General features: G+C 36.3%; 1 protein-coding gene across 1 annotated transcript in view; it reads right to left on the bottom strand.

The window, feature by feature from the left end:
* The window catches only part of LOC121736646 (ankyrin-3-like), an 86,116-nt gene extending 70,852 nt beyond the window's left edge, over positions 1 to 15,264 (bottom strand). Inside the window, exon 1 of the mRNA XM_042127973.1 lies at positions 14,990 to 15,264. Within this exon, the coding sequence (XP_041983907.1) occupies positions 14,990 to 15,082 (93 nt within the window). The 5' untranslated portion in view covers positions 15,083 to 15,264. The remainder of the gene's footprint in view (positions 1 to 14,989) is intronic.
* Between the last annotated feature and the right edge of the window lie 502 nt (positions 15,265 to 15,766).

The following is a 15,766-nucleotide window of genomic DNA, read 5'->3' as shown; positions in this document are numbered from 1 at the left end:
CACTCCTTCTCCATATAAACTATAACTGTGCGAAATTTCATGCACCTACGTTTCCCCATTTTTCGTAAAAAGGGTTACAAAGTTTTTCTCTCACGTATTAATATATATAATAATACGAGTATAGATGCTTGAACCAATCTATGCACAAATTTTGGAAGCTTAAATCACTCTCCCTTGTTGGCAAAATTAGATTCTCTGTTTTTATAGAGGTCTTTTTGATTAATTATTCTGTGTTATAAAAGTTGACCAATCGCGTTATGCTATGGTACAGAATATATATTAGTAGTACCAAGCTATGGGTAATTCAAAGATAAAGACATGATGAATACTGACAATGAACTTTAATTTCTTAGCTTTAGTCATTGTTGAGAAAAATCGATATCGCTGCAGCCAAATTATCAAGGCTTCACCTTAATGGCTATAGCCACCTATAATGGCTACCGAACAGAAAGAAATCTGTCAGTAACTACGTGACTGTTTCACTCGCAAAAATATCGCGTATATGTGGGAACGAGATAAGCCATTCGTAGAACAATAGGTCAATGGCCGAATGAAATAGTTTATTTAAATTTTATTTGTAAACTAGCTGTCCCGGTGAACTTCCTGTCACTTTAAAACCTTCCCTGGACTTCTACGAATATTTTAAGACTAAAATTAGCCCAATCCGTTCAGCCGTTTTCGAGTTTTAGGGTTACTAACATAATTGAAAATCCATTTTCATATATATAAATATTTATCGGTTACAATAACATACAACACTAAAATACGTTTAACTGATAACCGAGCTCAATTTTATCCAAAAGCTTTAAAACCAGGGTTCAACCAAAATTACTGTCGTTTTAATATAATATACTCAGTAGCTATTACGACCACACAATATTGTCGATGCTAAAACAGTAGCTTCAATATGTATTTCGAACAACGAGCCCACAGAACCATTATCATTTAATTACCATACGGCATACGCTACTGAAATAGAGATAAAACCCACTTAGACCCATGAGAAGCGGTCGATGTTTAGACAATTAAACATGGCCTGTTTCATTTGCTTGGAATTTTCAGAGACAGAATGTTTCACCACTTCCTAATAGGTGCCAGATAGGCCAGATAGCCTATCTGGCACCTATTAGGATTATTTTTTTTAATGAAATAAGGGGGCAAACGAGGAAACGGGTCACTTGATGGAAAGCAACTTCCGTCGCCCATGGACACTCGCAGCATCAGAAGAGCTGCAGGTGCGTTGCCAGCCAAGAGGGAATAGGGTAATAGGGGAAGGTAGGGATGGAAAGGGAACGGAATAAGGGAGGATAGGGAAGGGAATAGGGTAGGGGATTGGGCCTCCGGTAAACTCACTCACTCGGCGAAACACAGCGCAACCGCTGTTTCACGCCGGTTTTCTGTGAGGACGTGGTATTTCTCCGGTCGAGCCGGCCCATTCGTGCCGAAGCATGGCTCTCCCACGTCAAAAAAGTCTCTACAACTTGACACATAGAGTGTGGAGAATCTGTCAGATAAGTTGTATCAAGTTGTAGACAGTCTATCCGGCACTAATCAGGAAGTGGTGAAACAGGCCCTTAGTAATAATAGTACATCGCGTATCTGCGGATAGCCGGATTTCTAGAAATCCAAAAATCCACGAATCTTATCAATCAGCAACCTGCATATAAAACTGAATTATGAAATTTTCTGACTGGTCTTTAAAGTATACAATTACCTATATAACAATACTCATTAACCAGTAATAACTGAGTTACCACAGACCGCAGCTAAAGTGAGAGTAAGTGGAAAAAGCCGCGGTTACCATCGAAGGGTCTCGTTAAACCCGGCACGTCCACTGCAGTGACTTTCAACTTGTTCTATTGTAAGTCGTGGTACAGTTAGAAGAATGCAGTTTTTGTACTTTTAATTGGAACTCCAGCTTGTAGGTAGGAAATCTGAATGTTTCTTAGGTTTTTTCCAACCCAACTTTTAGATCCTTGGATTTTTTTTTCCTTGGATTCCCTAAGTTATTAACCATCCAGCAAATCCATTTCATATGGATTTGGTGGATGGTTACCACTGTTGAACCTGGCTTACAGGAGTTTCTTTGGCGAGAGTGATGTTGTGAGAGTGAGGGGTAAGCCAATGCCGTTAAAAAAGCTTTTACATGCTAGCTTGAAACACTAAAGAGGTAACTTTAAAAGCTTTTGCATTATATTAAAACGAAACTTTACGCATTTTTCAAATTAAAGATATCTTCAAATAAAACATCTCACATATCTAGCATTTTTCTGTTTTACATCATGTTAGTACCCACTTGTACTATCACTGTTTTATACTCTAGTGATCATAAAGTGTTTGCTGGTACTGAACAACCGTCTTTACACTCAGCTCTCAAATTTTACTGGGCCATAAAACTAGCAAATGCCATAAAAAATCAAAGAAATCAACAAGAAGCACGGCGCCTACCTAATTGTCTTACAATTGAAGAAATGAGTCAATGAAGTAGGTAAGGAACGATTTGAAAACTGTTTTTTTTTCGCATAAATGGAAGCTTTAATACCGGGAAAATGATTCAAAATCACAAAAAATGAGAATTCTATGTATAGAGCTAGATATAAGTATTAGCCAGATGATAAAGTTGGTAAGTTACAAGGTTTGTTCAAATTATAAGGGAAAAAATGAGTATTTGTCCTATTACGTTCCCACCTTTTTGGACCCCGTGCGAGTGTCGGTTTCGTCGAACGCCAGTTCTTCTTGCTGGGTTAGTTCCTGAACCGGTGGTAGGGCTCATGTAGACGTTCTAAAAGTGTTAATTATTTTAGAATTAAATTTAGAAATAAATATTTTTCATTTTAACATGACGTTATACGAAAAAAACCTTAAATTTAGAAATAAATATTTTTCATTTGAACATGACGTTATAAAACGTTAGTTATCCATTTCATCCAGTTACTACTTCAATTATGTCTTACAATTTGTCTGTGGCAATTTCACTTTCATTGTTTTTGCCTTCAATCGGCGCCGCATGATTTAAGGTCAAACTTTCTCTGGGCTTTTACCAATTTAGTTCAGACCTTGTTTGTTTAAGATTTGCGTGGTCTGATTAATAGCTTTGGTCTGAAACAATAAATGCGGAGGCAGGTAATAAGCAACTTAACGCTATCCATAATTCATACTAATATTATAAATGTGTGTGTCAGTATGTCTGTTACCTCTTCACGCCTAAACCGCTAAAACTACTTTTGGATGGGTATGGAGATAGTTTGAGTCCCGGGAAAGGATATAGGATACTTTTTATCCCGGAATAATGTACGTTACCCTGATAAACTTATTAAGTGTAAGTCGCAACTTAAAGTGTGCTATTTAAATGTTACAGTGGACCTAGAGTCCTTCTTAGTTTAGTGAAGTTAGCCTGAAGAGGACAACGCTGCTTCAAAGGATGAGAGCAAAACTAAGCTTAAGTAAAAACACAGAAATGAAACAAATAATAACCATATCAAATTATGTTATATCAATGGTAAAGTTTTGTGTTTGATTGTTATCCCTTCACGCAAAAACTACTGAACAGATATGCTAAAGGTGCCAAAATCAGCTCCACACAAAGCAGCTCTAGCCTCTATCCCTAAAAATTCACCTTGGGCGTAATAGAACCGCATACAAAGTTATTGACAATGGCCCTGCCCCGATTGCTCTGTGGTTGTATCAATTGATCTGATTGGGCACATTGATTCCGTTGTCATGCACTTGTATGGAAGATAAATTTATTATCATTTAGATATCCGTTGTACTGCTGTGATTTTTAGTTTTTTTCCTGTTATTTTCTTTAGGGCATTTACAGCATTTGCTTACTCTGACCTATGACAAAAAGTGTAATAACTTTAACTAGACTTTAGATAGTAGAACTCTAGACTTTAGAGTCTAGAGCAAGCAACAAATTATTTTATGAGTAATTTTCACTGACGATAAACACCACAGATGAGAAAAGAAAGGATGATTTTCCGATTTTGAAATTCCCATTCAAAAACCAAAACCCATGAAAAACACAAATGTAGAATTTGGGACACTGCCTCGTCCTCGAATTTCGTTATAGTGCCCTTTTCAAAGGAAATCATTTCTCAGTAACACTTCTCAAATGTGAGTGAAGTTTGAACATTGAAAGAAGAGAAGTAAGTGTAGTACAAAATTAAGTATCTTAATATATATATTTCTTGTGTGCGTGTGTATGTGACTGAACTCCTCCTAAACGACTGGACCAATTTTGATGAAATTTTTTGTGTGTGTTCGTGGAGATTCGAGAATGGTTTAGATTTACAGTTTGGTCTACTGGAAAATGTTTTTTCAATTAATTTCTTATTTATAAGGAGTTGTTGATTTTGGAATGTTTTACATTAGATCCGGCGGACGGCGCTATCATCGCATTCAATATTATTCTATTTCAATTTTAGTTTGTCCTGACAGATGGTGCTACGATTAATTTGAAAAAAAATTTGTTATTCAATTCATGTGCTGATTAAAATATGAAATAAATAACACATAGGCTACAATTTTAACCGACTTTCAAAATGGGGGAGGTGTTATGTTCGTTTTCTTATATTCAACGATTACTCCGCCGTTTGTTAACCGATTTTCAAAATTTTTCTTTTGGTATATAGGGTATCATCCCAATTTGGTATTATATTCAGAAAAGTGGTGATCTGATGAAGGATCCATAAGTAGTCGAGGGAACTCCTCAAAACTTATAGGGAAACATATGGTGACTTCGGTTTCGTGAGAAGTATTCTAAGCATATGCTACCATCAAGTAAGATTTTGCACCGAGATATACCTGGTATACCGTGGTTCGGAAGGTGCTGAGAGAATTCCTGATTCTTTATAGATACAAGTTTGGGAGTTTCGGCGTTGTTTTAAGAACAGAAAGCATATGCTACTATGCAAATTACATTCTTCATCATCATCATCATCATCATCATCATCACTACCATATTATACCATTTCATAGTCTTTTAGATCGAGACTCGAGTTTGTCAAGCGATAATTTAAAAAAATCTATATCTACCTAATATTATAAACCTGAAGAGTATGTTTGCTTGAACGCGTCAATCTCAGAAACTACAGGTCCGATTTAAAAACTTATCTCAGTGTTAGATAGATCATTTATCGAGTAAGACTCATCATTTATCGAGAAGGTTATATTATAATATTACTCTAAGACTAATACGACAGAAGAAACTCAGGAAAATGTGGGAAAAACGGGGGAAATATTTTTTATGGGAAAATGTACCTACGGATTCTGTAAAATTTCTAATTTACGCGGGCGAAGCCGCGCGGGACATCTAGTAGTACTATAATAAATTATATCGGTATAAAAAGCTTTTACGGTAATATCTAGCCCATATCTTGTTACTATTTAAATTGTGCGGCGAATTAGACAATTTCGTAGAATAATAAAATTACCCAATTTACATAACTGTGCGGTTTTATTTCTACGTAATAAATAGATATTATTTTTATTAAGTAAAAATAATTACCATATATCATTCTAAAAATAGTTCAACAATAGATTTTGCCCACTATTTCATTGCGCTAAAATAGGTTTATCGCATGGGAACTCTACATTTTTTTTGGAAAAACTATCCTCCGTCTTTATCTGGGACCCAAAGTATCCGCACCTGTTTCAACGATTTAGCCCGAAAGGTTATAAGTACAGACATATTTTCGCATTTATAATAGGTACCAGTAGCAGTATTGAATACAATTCAATATAATATGATCAAGAGTTTTGCGGCATGCAAAATAATTAAACCAGATATGTAAATATGAAACTTAAGATGTTAATGACCCCATCTCATCATCCTTGGAATTTTTAAAAAATCTATTAGCAGCTGCTTCCTTTCTGATGATTTGAACTGATTTTTCATCCCATATTCCAAATTCGTATGACCATCCATCAGGATGACCTCAAATAGCCACTTCCAGGCCCGGATCTAAGTTTTAAAAATGGGGGAGCAGAATCCCAATTTGCCGCCCTCCAAGCAAAAATAGGTAATAATTTTCATGGTCACATAGGTTTTAACCGCAAAACGAGTTCTACAGAACTTTTGTTGAATTGAAGTGGCGGTGGTGAGAAGTCACGCCGAGGTCCTTGGCGACAAGGGGCGCCTCCCCTTCCCAAAAGTCTTGTAACAACAGATAGAATTCTGCAAAACAAAGTTGACGGGGTAGCGCGGTGGGCCACCGGTGGCGCACGCGGCGGTTAAGAAAGCGGCAAAAGATTGGGAGGGGGCCTCCGGCCGCCCCCCACTCTTTACCGCCCGGGGCAAGTGCACCCTCTCGCACCCTAGATCCGGGCCTGGCCACTTCAAGTTACTGCAATACAAAATTACAATTGGTAAGTCACAGACACGTAGATTTTCGATAATACCAGCAGGGCAATTTGGAATTTATGTCTTACGTCCTAAGATATATTTCTGCATGACATAATAAACGAGGGCAACACGACTTGGCAGCTTCCATAAAAGCCAGCGTCCCATGTGACAGGCGAGGTCTCTGGACTTCAATTTGCATGCCGGTGACTGCTCTTGGAACTTACGGTTCTAATTACTTCTATATCTATACATTATTATAAAACAAAGTCGCTTTTTTCCCTCATGTCCCTTTGTTCCCTTTAATCTTTACAACTACGCAACGGATTTTGATGATTCTTTCAGTGTTAGATAGCCCATTTATCGAAGAAGGCTATTGTGGAAAAACGGGGAAAATTACTTAAAAGAGCTAACTTGAACGCGCTAATCTCAGAAACTACTGATCGGATTTGAAAAATTATTTCAGTGTTAGATAGCCCATTTATTGAGGAAGGCTATATTTTATGACGCTAAGATTAATAGGAGAATGTGGGAAAACGGGGAAAATTACTTAAAAGAGCTAACTTGAACGCGCTAATCTCAGGAACTACTGGTCCGATTTGAAAAATTATTTCAGTGTTAGATAGCCCATTTATTGAGGAATGCTATATTTTATGACGCTAAGATTAATAGGAGAATGTGGGAAAACGGGGAAAATTACTTAAAAGAGCTAACTTGAACGCGCTAATCTCAGGAACTACTGGTCCGATTTGAAAAATTATTTCAGTGTTAGATAGCCCATTTATTGAGGAAGGCTATATTTTATGACGCTAAGATTAATAGGAGAATGTGGGAAAACTCCAATCTCCATGCTTAAGCCGCTGAAACAATTTTGACGAAATTTGATATGAAAAAATTAAATTAAGAAATTTAAAAAAACCCCCCGCCAAACAACTTTAAAAAGTAATGAAATAACATATTTTACTGACCTTAAGTTTAAATAATTCCTAAGTGTAAAATGATATTTTAGTCCATAATTGTTGTCACGGTGTGTCGGGGGACCGCCAACAGTATCTTTTGCATTTTGTATCGCCATGTCACTGATTGTCTCGATTCGGTTCGCTGTGAACTGACCCTTAAACTATAATGTTATGTGAAATCAAACATCTACATTAGCGGTCCCCCGACACACCTTGACAACAATAATAATTATGGACTAAAATATCACTTTACACTTAGGAATTATTTAAACTTAAAATCAGTAAAATATGTTTTAAAGTTGTTTGGCGGGGGTTTTTTTAAATTTCTTAATTTAATTTTATTTCATGCTTTTTAAACTTGTGTTGGTTATAGTGCAGAATAATTCCTATCAACAGGAACATATTATATCCCAATGAATACCATCTAGGATTGTCCTTTTGGAGGAGGCCGTCAATATGAGTCCAAACATAAAACCTCCACTTTGGGTTCTTAATATGGAGCTCGGCTCCTATAGAATCCAGGTGATGCTGCAGCAGCAGCATGCAAAAATTTATTGGTTATCTACGTCTTACTAGTTGTCGCAATTAAAATGAGCCCAAATACGAAACCCTTGCTCTAAGTTGGTGAGGAGTTGGGTATCCTATTGATTACCAGGTGATGCTGCAGCACCAGGTCAACTTTACATTAATGTGTAAATATTCATAAATGTCACGAACTAGAATGCAATAAAGCCCACCAAACGACTGCAAGTTGCTAATCGGCCCTTCACGAACAAGATGAACCGCCATTTTTCAGCACGAAGCAGACTGATGATGATGAACTATAGCTAAGAACACTCTCAATTAAGTCAGCTTTCAAACAAAAAAAAACTAGATCAAAATCGGTCCACCCGTTTGGATGCTACGATGCCACAGACAGACAGACAGACACGTCAAACTAATAACACCCCTCTTTTTTGTCGGGGGTTAAAAACAGGACAGGACATAGGATAGTTTTCATGCCGGAAAATATTACTATTCTCGAGTGATAAATTAAAATTAAAATTTCGACGCAACGGAGTTGCGGGCAACCTCTAGTGACTAGTCGTTTATACGGCAACTTCATTGATGAGATGATGTCACGCTACGTTTAACCGACTTTACACACTGTACACACGCAAACATTTGTATGTAGTACGAGCTTTTGCAGCGGCTTCGCTCGCGTTCAGAAGTATTATTATATACAAACTTTCATCCCCGATTTGAACCCCTTGGGGTTGGAATTTATCAAAATCCTTTCTTAGCGGATGCCTACGTCATAACATCTACCTGCATGCCAAATTTTAGCCCGATCCGTCCAGTGGTTTGGGATGTGCGTTGATAGATCACTATGTCAATCAGTCAGTCAGTCACCTTTGAGTTTTATATATATAGATGTACATATTTCGTTTCCTATACAGTATACTGTAGAACCACAAAAATGGGTAAACATGTGGCGGTCAAGGTCACTCAGATTACTTACATTAGGCGCGGTCGTCACACCTTTGACGAACCGTTGCCTTGCCCCGGACGCTGTGGACTTGTGGTAGGGAATAGGAAATGGTGGGAGTACAAACTTTAAGTACTAACGATAAAATTGTGGCAAACTAATTATCAGACAAAATTGATTATGTATTTTTAAACGGACTTAATATGACTAATTCACTGAATCCCATGCAAATTAGTTCTTGAAACCTTGAATCATGAATATTAATACTCTAGATACGAGTTGATAAGACGAATGAACCTACTCGGAGGGAGGCCACATACTCGCGTCAAGCATGCCGTTTTCGAGCTGAGCAGGAGATGAAGTGTGGCTTGGCTTATAGTTCCTCAAATATTATAAAAGTGATCCTGATTGGTATAGCATAGATCTCGACTACCGGTAAAAAAACTTTTATACAATATACTCGTATACTAGCTGTCCCGGCAAACGTTTCTCTGCCATATAAAGTACTTCACCCGTATTATTTTATTGAAGTGACTAAATTGGTATGTCACCATGGCAACGTCCATCGCTATCCCGTCGCACAAACAATGGTCGCCGTCAGTCTCGAGTTGTAATAATTTACTATTATTTATTCAACAAATGTACTTATCAATATAATAAGTAGTCGATTCTCAGACCCACAGAATATGCATATAAAATTTGGTTAAAATCAGTAAAGCCGTTTCGGAGGAGTACGCGGCATAACATTGTGACACGAGAATTTTATATATAAGATATATTGATACAAGGACTCTACGTTTTTGACAGAAGTTAAGGGTATGACAACGCAACGAAACACAGAGTGGCTTCGCTCATAGTCCGTTCAAGGTAATTATCTAGAAGTTTCTAAGGAGTAATCCTTATTAGTTATTACCAAGACAAAAAGCTCCGGTCAGAGGTAGAGTAACCTAAAATACTTGTACGTAGACTGCGTAGCTTCTTATCTTTCAAGCACTAATAAAATACAAACTACATTTTATGTCGGAATCGTGACATTTTTACTTGATTGAAAATATCACTTGCCTAGTATTATCAGCTTGTACTTTGTTACTATTTACATCGTTGAGCCCTTTTTTCTTCAAGGTAAGAGTTAATTTGCCTATTTGCCTATCGAAATCTATACTAATATTATAAATGCGAAAGTATCTCTGTCTGTCTGTCTGTCTCGCTTTCACGCCAAAACTACCGAACCGATTGTAATAAAATTTTGTATACAGATAGTCTTAAGCCTGAGAAAGGACATAGGCTACTTTTTTACTGGAAAAAAGGGTTGTAAGGGGGTAAAAATACGAAAATTTGTTCAAATTAAGTTAGTTCCAAAAATTCATACCAGATGGCGCCGTGCGTCTCTTACATCGCGCTAACGCTTGCCCAACATTTTTCTATAAGAGGTGGTATCATATTACATTTGAGTTTCGATTTTTTCGATTGTTATTGCTTTTACGTTAGTAATAAGTCAGTACTTTATATTATATACAGTGACGTTACCTTAAACCTATCAATGATAAATAGTTTATGGGTAAAATTGGGGGGCTAAATAAGCTTTAAAATTTGGCATAAAATATAAAGTTTAATTTAAAAAAATGAAATATTATGTGCACACTGCACAGCTGTTATGATTTAAGGGGTACCAGGGTTTTTTTCTATAAAAGCTTTTGACACCAATTTTGTTGACATCGCGCGCTATAAACTGAAGTCCACGCGGACGAAGTCGCGGGCAACAGCTAGTACTTGTATATTTAAGCCAGTATTAGACTTCTTGTTACATGAGGAAGACCCAAAAGATAGAGCGACGAACTTGAATGCCTTTACAGGTTGGCCAATAGCAAAAAAATACTGAGAACTGAGAAGTAAAGGGCATTCGCTTTGGCTTATAATTCAAATGTTTCAATTTTTCTATCCTAAAATATTCATATCGATAACAAATCACAGCTAAACACCACGAACAAACAACAATAAAACGATTCAAAGGCGCCATGGATTCCTGGGGAGTGACCTTGAGTGACGTCAGAGGGTCGGACTACCCTCCAGCGAGGGACGCACAACCTTGAGAAAGCCCTTTCAATTTGTTTCATTCCACGTGGACATAAATAGTGGTTAAACATATTCTCTAGTTTTGGTACCACAAAACCTTGTAAAGACTTAAATGGCGCGGTAGCTGTACACTTTTTTTGAGTACCTATCTCTGATTAGCTTCAGTTCAGGTGTTTCAAGAAATAAAGGAGAAAACTCTACTAATCAAATTATCTGTAGACTCGGGTATCATGCTATTACGTCATTAAAAGGTCTACAGATATTTTGTCCGAGTTGCACATTAAATAACAACAATGAAGGTTAAACCAAGACCATAATATTAGGCGACACGTCACGAACGAAAAAGGGATTTTATCAAACTCTACATCCTAAAGACAAGACATAGGATTATCCTACTTTAAGAAAAAGGGGATTATCGTGTCAGAATTTCGCGTGTCACCTATTGAGCTTATTTTTCCTCGACGTGTACTTAAAGCTAAAAGCTCTTACCAAGGTGAGCGTGACATAATCGCGTTTAACAACGTGACATCATGTGCAGCTTTTAAGTCATGAACACACTACACTCTATTACAAGATTTTTAGCTACAAAAGGACTTCTTACGAAGGACTTAAGGATCATTTTCACTTGACAAGTTGGAACATACAACTCTGCAAAAATATCTGTAGACTCTTTTAACGTCAACGACTCTTTTTTTTATAAAATAAGGGGGCAAACGAACAAACGGGTCACCTGATGGCAAGCAATTACCGTCGCCCATGGACACTCGCAACATTAGAAGAACTGCAGGTGCGTTGCCGGCCTTATATGCAGGTCGTATTGGTCCGGAAATACTACTAGTGACAGTTCATTCCAGTGCAGAATTTTACAGCTTTTCAGGACATGCAAAAATTACATTGCACCTGCTTCCATAGAAATTCTTTATAATGAGGTACCTATTTAACTTCTGCATTATGGCCCTTAGGCTTTGTTTGTGGCGAAATACTCTATGAAATACAGAATTCTACAAAACAATACTTCACCATCTACACTTGCACTCTACATCGCCTTAAGAGAATATTCCAACAAAGTGAACTCAATGAATACAATTTGGCAAAGACATTGGACGCATTTGCGAGTCCCCGGGCGTGATTTAATTTATGAGGGAATTGGCGTGGGACTGGGGGATCATAATCATTCTGTCATCATCACTATGAGAGGACCAGACTAAAATGACCACAATGATGGCAGGATTTATATTTTTTGAGCATATTCCACTTTAATTTTGCCACCCCTATGTACGAACTCTGCTGCCCCCCTAGGAGGCCATAGGACGCTGCCGCCCAAAGGCCTATACTGCCTATAGAGTCAGCAATGCTGGGTAGATGACATAACGCGATTACATTGCGATAAGGCCAATAGCGCACTAGCGGCTAGGCCGCAGCGGCCAGGTCGCGGCGGCCATCGAGACAGATGTACTTTGGTATAAAACCGTCATAGACCACGCGCAGCTGCTGGCCGCACAAGTGCGCTATTGGGCTAAGGGTCATAGACATTTTGTGTCAAAAAAGTTAATGTATACCTTAAGGTGACGCCGCATTACAGTAAAAAACCGTGTTGGATATGTTTTGGATTGCTTGTTTTCTATGAGAGGCCGACTCGGCCATAGAAAACAAGCAATGGAACATCAAAAAATGGAAAGGGCGTAGCGACAAAATGGTTTTTGTCGCGTAATTTAAAAACCATAAATACATTTCATATAAGCTATGGGCAAATTAAAGTGTATACTTGAACCAATCTATGTACAAATTTTGGAAGCTTAAATCACTCTCCTTTGTTGGCAAAATAGGAATCCCTTTTTTTACAGAGGTCTTTTTGATTAATTATTCTGTGTTATAAAAGTTGACCAATCGTGTTATGCTATGGGTAATTCAAAGACAAGGACATGATGAATACTGACAATGAACTTTAATTTCTTAGCTTCGGTCATTGCTGAGAAAAATTGACATCGCTACAGCCAAATTATCAAGGAGTCGCCTTAACTGAATAACCTGTGACCGTACAAAACATGATAACGTTTTTTTAACAAATTATGTATTTGTTAAAAAAAAACGTACCAAAAACCCAGGAAATAACAAATAAATTTAGCAGAGCAGTGCAGTGTGGGGAAAATCGATTTTCAAATATATATAATATGGTGAGTACTTTAACCCGCATGTGCTTATGATAATTACACAATTTTCAGTCCATGTGGGTGTTTGCAAACATTAATTAACTTTGCTTCACCAAACTGGTGTCTGGTTGAAAGGTTAAAAGGGATAAGTATATTAAAGATCGAAGGATAAAAGTATAAAAAGTAAGGTCCCTTCATACTTTTATTCTAAAAGAATAAAAGTATGAAGGGACCTTACTTTTTATACTTTTATCCTTCGATCTTTAATATACTTTAAATCTATATTTAGTGACTATTATACAACTAAAACAATTTCTTTCACTAAAGGATTCTCTACAATACAAAAACCTGATAAGTGATAAACAAAACAAGCGACATAATGATTTCTACAATTCATGCAGCAACAGAATCTTTAATAAAACTTTATCATAAGTTTCATTTAAAGTGAAATTCCTCTTTTATTCATCAAGCCCCATACGGTCACCGGTGACCGGGACACAATAGAAATTTGTCTCGTTTTTCCACAATCGCCGCGTTAAAGCTTCAAGAAAAGAGTTTATTCCCTCTTAAAAGGCCGGCAACGCACCTGCAGCCCTTCTGATGTTGCGAGTGTCCATGGGCGACGGTAGTTGCTTACCATCAGGTGACCCGTTTGCTCGTTTGCCCCCTTATTTAATAAAAAAAAGCATTTAAAAAGGAATTTCAAATAACTGGTTTTATTTTACAATACAATACTAGTTTTAATATACTGGTTTTATAATAGTAATAAGGAATACCTAATATTTTGTTAAGGTGAACGGAATTTAATTCATATACAATAACCTGTTCATTGCACATCCTGTAATGTTTATCTTATATCATTGGCTGTGTTACATAGTATTATTGCTGAATTTGCTGACTAACATAGTGAATGAAATATGCAAAAATATTGAAAAATAGACAAAATTTTTATACATTGGATGATTAATACAAACTCCCAAATGTTTTCAAACATAGAATATCTCAAGAATATGAGCGGACAAATACATTATTTTAGTAACATCATACCTGGGCATATTTAAAATGCTCATTAAAAGAGAATAAATTGGTGAGCTTAAAACTAATAAGCATATTCTTGAAATTACTTCTAGCATTGTTCAGATGAGTCTGGATGGTAATAAACTCTTTACCTAATGAACATAGTTCTTTTGTAACGGAACTTTTATAGCAATTATCATAAACTGCTATACATTATTGATCTATTATTATCCCTCATTACATGAAGAAACAATAAAACCATTATTACCCATACTTACATAAATAAAAGATGCAGAGAATGTAGGTTACTGGGACAGCAAAAATTTTTGATAATTATCTTGTGTATGCCCCATTAAAAAGAGGAGAACAAATAAAACTACCTAACAGTTAACACACTTAAAACTAATGATTTAAAGATTAGCCTGTGTGAGGAATCTTTAAAAATTGTTGTAGAGAATATTATAATGGTAGAGTTGGCCCATGAAATAAATAAATCTATATATTTCCTTTCATCATAGTATGATGTATCTATCATAGCAAAGATACCAGGACTATGACCACATCTATATGACATCAACATTTATTTTTGTATCCACCTCACAGATGTTGAATTAGAATCGAAACCAAAACAAATCGACAACAGATTATGTCGTATTTAACGCCTTAATAGAGTCGTCTAATAAGACAAAATCTACATGGAGCGTAAACGAGTACGCCCAAATTACACTAGAAATAGGTCAAACACACTATACTAGGAACAGAGGCACCTATATCCGAAGAATCCCGGTCGCAACCCGCAGTACTGCATAGAGCCAAGAGCTGCGCAAAAATACCACTTTTGTACGCAAACATCTGTTCTATGTTTGGTTTTTTCCCTTGAAACAGACGCTCTGTACCTCCATTTATCCGTGTGAAATAACACACAATTATTTTGCCCCCAAAATTAGTTATAATCTCGCAAATCAAACATCGCTCTTACCTGTTTACTTTTGTTGTCGGTCCCGTTCGCCTTGCCGTCCGGTATATTGCCATTTTCCTCGTTTTTTTCACCTTTCACAGCTTCCAAAGCCATCTTCAAACTTTGATCTTATTCACTTTCATACGCAACATAAAACAAAATCAACCAAATTCACTGATTCACACAAAATAACAAAATAATAGTACAAATTCGATACGTGAGAACTCCCATAGACAAATCACAGCGACATAGCGCTTCACCACACGCGACGCATCGAGCGCGAATGAAAAGAAAAATAAGAAATAGTCAGTATTGCCATATCAATGGAACAAAATACCCATAAATATTTTGTTTTTTAAAATTAAAACTGAAATTATTGTTGAATTTTGACTTTTGACATAGTACTATAAGAGGTACTGATATAAATATTTAATTACAATATTTGTTTATGTAAGTGGAAGATAACTTAAGAAAAAGATGTAAAACTGAATTGTGATATTATTTTATACGCTTATCTTATACTTTGTAGTTTGTACACATTAACTTTTATCTTACAAATAGTTTGTAACCAAAACATTTTTTATAGTCAGGATCTAATAAAATAAAATCTAATAAAATGTCACGTAATATAAATTTTTCACTATATTGTTTTTGTGCTTATCAATATTAATAATAATATAATAAAATTTGAATTAGTTTCTAAAACTACTCATTAAGTAAGTAATTGAGTAAAATAATTAAATATCATTTATACTTTTATAAAATATATCTGCAATCTGGGAGAACATTAATGCTGGT

The sequence above is a fragment of the Aricia agestis genome, chromosome 19, assembly GCF_905147365.1.
Source record: "Aricia agestis chromosome 19, ilAriAges1.1, whole genome shotgun sequence".
NCBI lineage: Eukaryota > Metazoa > Arthropoda > Insecta > Lepidoptera > Lycaenidae > Aricia > Aricia agestis.
The sequence above is the reverse complement of the archived record's forward strand: the minus strand, read 5'-3'. Positions and strand labels throughout refer to the sequence as shown.